The 4,386-nt window shown below is 41.3% G+C and overlaps 1 protein-coding gene across 1 annotated transcript; it reads left to right on the forward strand.

Annotated features, from left to right (window-relative positions):
• The first annotated feature begins 419 nt into the window (after nt 1-419).
• LOC102960441 (olfactory receptor 6N2) lies at nt 420-1,364 on the forward strand. Its single transcript, XM_007084296.1, has one exon. The coding sequence runs from the start codon at nt 420-422 to the stop codon at nt 1,362-1,364; it is 945 nt and encodes a 314-aa protein (XP_007084358.1).
• The last annotated feature ends 3,022 nt before the right edge of the window (nt 1,365-4,386 follow it).

A 4,386-nucleotide genomic window follows, 5' to 3' on the forward strand; every position in this document is an offset into this window, starting at 1 on the left:
GGTCACTGGGGGAACCTCCCCCGTTGCCTCGCTATAGAAGAGAACACGCATTTCCCTAAGTCCGGCTCTCTCCTGCTCAGCATTTGCTCATGTACTTCTTGTCTGAACTGTCTATTTTCTTCATTTCTCTAACTAACTGCTACTGTGCCTGGAAAGTTCTGGAGCTTCCTCCTCTGAGAAGCCTCTCAGTCACCCTGGTCTGAGAAACGAGGGATTCTGTGTCTCCCTCTCTCACTGCCCCTCCCCTCTCACTCTCAAAAAGAAATACACATTAAAAAAAATTTAATGAAAAAAAGAGTAATAAAATGCGGCCTTTAAATAAATTTAAAAACACAATAAAGAGAAATGAAGTGTTGAGTTGGGCTTGGCGGTCACCTCCACTCAGTTTCTTCTCCTTCCCTTCCCCACCCCAGCCTCCCATGGAACGGAGAAACCATTCGAGCCTGGCTGAGTTCGTGTTCCTTGGTTTCCCCAAAGTGGGACATGTCAGGGGCTGGCTTTTTGCCCTGTTGCTGTTGGCATATCTGTTCACTTTCTGCGGCAACTTGCTCACCTTCTTGGCCATACGACTGAACGCAGCCCTGCACACACCCATGTACCACTTTGTCAGTATACTCTCCTTATTGGAACTGTGGTATACGGCCACCACCATCCCCAACATGCTAGCCAATCTTCTCCGTGAGAAGAAGACCATTTCTTTTGCTGGATGCCTCCTTCAGACCTACTTCTTCCACTCCCTAGGGGCCTCTGAATGCTACCTTCTTACAGCCATGGCCTATGACCGATACCTGGCCATCTGCCGACCCCTCCACTACCCTGCAGTTATGACCCCGACACTCTGTGGCAAGTTGGCTGCTGGTTGTTGGACTTGTGGCTTCCTGTGTCCCATTTCTGAAGTCATCCTGGTCTCCCAGCTCCCCTTTTGTGGCTATAATGAAATTCAACACATCTTCTGTGACTTCCCACCTCTGCTGAGCCTGGCCTGCAAGGACACATCCACTAATGTCCTTGTGGACTTTGCTATCAATGCCGTCATCATCCTTATCACCTTCCTCTTTATTATGGTTTCTTATGGAAGAATCATCAGTGCTGTACTGAAGATAAAAACAGCAGAAGGAAGAAAGAAGGCCTTCTCTACCTGTGCATCACATCTCACTGTGGTGCTCGTCTTTTTTGGGAGTATCATTTTCATGTATGTGCGCCTGAAGAAGAGCTATTCCCTGACCCTTGACCGGACACTTGCTGTAGTCTACTCTGTACTAACACCACTCGTCAACCCAATTATCTACAGTCTTCGTAACAAGGAACTCATTAAGGCCATCAAGAGGACCATCTGCCAGAAGTCAGGAAGGGCTCACCATTGACTCTCTACCAAGGTCCTTCTTCCATTTTAGGGTTGGCCTCAGAAACGTTCTATGTACCTTGGTCCTGGCCTTGAATAATCTTCCCATTATCACACATGCTATGGATCCCATCTCCTCTTGCCTTCTCAAAGTACGTTTTTCTTTTATTTCCTACGTCTTTATGTTTTCCATTTTTCACTTGATCAGTGCTTTCAGCATTTAAGAATACTTTAGAATCTTCCTTCTTAGAAACAAGCACACATATTTCCCTGGGCATACATTCCCAGCCAGCTACAGATCTATTTCTTAAGCTCTCATTTCCAATTAAACTTCTCAACGTGATTAATGACACAGTCTACCTCCTCGTCTTCACTCCCTACACGTTTTGCAACCCACTGCCATCTGGCTTTGGCTCAGAGCTTTCAAAAAATATTGTGTCAAGCTCATTAATGACTTCCATGCTGCCTTATCTGTTAGACTCGTCTTGTCTTTCCTCTTATATATTTTTATTGATTTATCTTAAATTTCAATCCAAATTAGTTAGCATATAGTGTGATAATGATTTCAGGAATAGAATTTAGTGACTCATCACTTACATATAACACCCAGTGCTCATCCCAACAAGGGCCGGCCCATTTAACCCATCCCACCACCCAACGCCCCTCCAGCAACCCTTGGTTTGTTCTCTGTATTTAGGAGCCTCTTGTGGTTTGTCTCCCTCTCTGTTATCTTATTTTTGCTTCCCTTCCCCTATGTTCATCTGTTTTGTCTCATAAATTCCATATATAAGTGAAATCGTATGATATTCATCTTTCTTGAACTCTTGATATACATGACCAATTCTTTTTTAAAAAGTGGTCTCTTCGCTTTGATTGCATCATTATCTCTTGATTTTCTCCTTCTTCATTGACTCCATCTTTCTGTCTTTTTTGTCCTATCTTACTTGATGCTTGAGGTGTCCTTATGGCTTTCAATTTCGTACCTATGACAGAACTCTTTGAATTCTTCAAATGCATTAAGACTTGAATGGATCCGAGAATTCGCACCGATTTCCCACCAGACCTTCATTTGGTTCAATCCTTCTCATTGTGTGAGTTTCTGTTCAAATGTCACTTTCAAGTGACATTAACTTCTAGAGGACTTCTTGAACGCCCACCTAATGTATGTTACTCATTTTTTTTTCTCTTTTGAATTATGTTTGCTTTCTTCAAAATGTGTTCTACAACTTATATATGTATATGTAGGTAGATAGGTATAGATATTGGTATTATATAGATATTATATGTCATTCTTTCCTACAAGTCCATAAACTGCATTTGGTCTGAAATCATGTCAGTTTTGTTATTCACTGTATGTCCAGAATTTAACGAGTGTTTAAACGTGCTGAGTATCGATAAAAATGCCAAGAATGAAAAATGTAATTAATCTTACCTACTCCTATCACTCACACATTTTGATCCCTACTTTGATCACTACTGGAACCCACTCTTTCCTAGAATGCTTTGATCCACACCAGTTGAACTCACCCGTGTTTCCTACACAACCAGCCTCAACTTGTCCGTAACCATGTAACACTTTGCCATTTAACACTTTTTGGCTAATAACTGACAACTAACCCTTATTAACCACTAACTGTGTGCTGCTCTCAGTGATTTTTCTGGATCTCTATTTCTTTATTCACAAACGGTGGTGGACGAGTAAGCCAGCGTTAGGTGACGTTCCCTGCTAACATGATACAGTTCTAAGACCCCATTTAACCCTTTACTTTCTTAGATGTTCTTTGGGGGGCCTGGAATTCCAAGGCTAGTAATTTATCACAAACATAAGAGTTTTTTTCTGAGTCACAAATTTCCCAGAATCTTTTAAGATTCCTCATACATTTATTACATTTTCTAGGTGTTCAAACAATTACCTCAAATATAAGACCTTTCTTAGCCATGCAGATTAATTGAACATTGAAACTATTTTTCTTATGTATAGCATATGGATATGAAGTTATAAAAACTCTGTGTGTGTGTGTGTGTGTGTGTGTGTGTGTGTGTATATAGTATGCAAACATATAAACACACATATATGTAACTTTCAAAACTCCTTGGAACAAAGAGGGAAGAAATCATGATCCTCATTTATAGATGAGACTGCTTTAGTATTTCTTTGCCTATATTTTAATGCCTCACCTTTCTTATTTCTGTATCCATTTTTCTCTCTATAACTATTACTTCTCTATATGGTCCTTAGACATGTATGGGGAGCAGGAAGCTTTCACACTATCCCTTCCTACTTCCTACTTCTGAGAAAGCCATCATCTTCCTTTCTCATCCAGCCCCCCATGCTTACGTTAAATATAGCAGAACCAAAATTTCCATGGAAAACAGAAAGCAAAGCATTCAGAAGTGATAGAAGAGAACACTCTCCTTTCTTCTGGCCTGTTTCCTAGTTTGTTTTACACCCACTCTGATTTTGTTTTTGTTCTGCTACACTCGAGTAAATTATGACCCACGTGCAGCCACTGTTTGTGGAACCACAACCCTTGCATTACACGGAATCTACAACTTGGCAAAGAAATGAAAACGTGCAAGCTGGATGGGGGACCACCGATATTCAAAGGCACTGAAATTTACATACAGAGAACCGTGCAGGACATAAGTGTGCCACTCCATGAACTTCCACAGGTGAATAAACTTTTCTGTAAGGGACATTCAGAACAGAACTTCGGAGACATCTCCAAAATTTCCCCCACGCTCCTTCACATCCGACACAACTCCTCTCCTGCCCCAGGACATCTAACCCGGCGTCTAACACTGAAGGTGGATTTTACATGTTCTGGTATTTTATAGAAATCGGTTCCGATAACTTACAGGCTTCTGTTTCTGCTTTCTTTCACTCAGCATCATGTTTACGAGATTCCCCTCTACTGTCTTATTTTGCTGTAAGTTCTTTTACTTTCTCGGCTGCTATGGAATACACCGCAATTTGATGCTAGGTATTTGCCTTACGCTTTTTGTTGTGGTCTTACATTTCCTTGTGTGGTTTGAAATTTCTA

Source organism: Panthera tigris, chromosome F3 (genome assembly GCF_018350195.1).
Source record: "Panthera tigris isolate Pti1 chromosome F3, P.tigris_Pti1_mat1.1, whole genome shotgun sequence".
Lineage (NCBI taxonomy): Eukaryota > Metazoa > Chordata > Mammalia > Carnivora > Felidae > Panthera > Panthera tigris.

What these genes read in the sequence shown, in the direction of transcription:
- LOC102960441 (XM_007084296.1), top strand. Translation starts at nt 420, where the DNA reads ATGGAACGGAGAAACCATTCGAGCCTGGCTGAGTTCGTGTTCCTTGGT.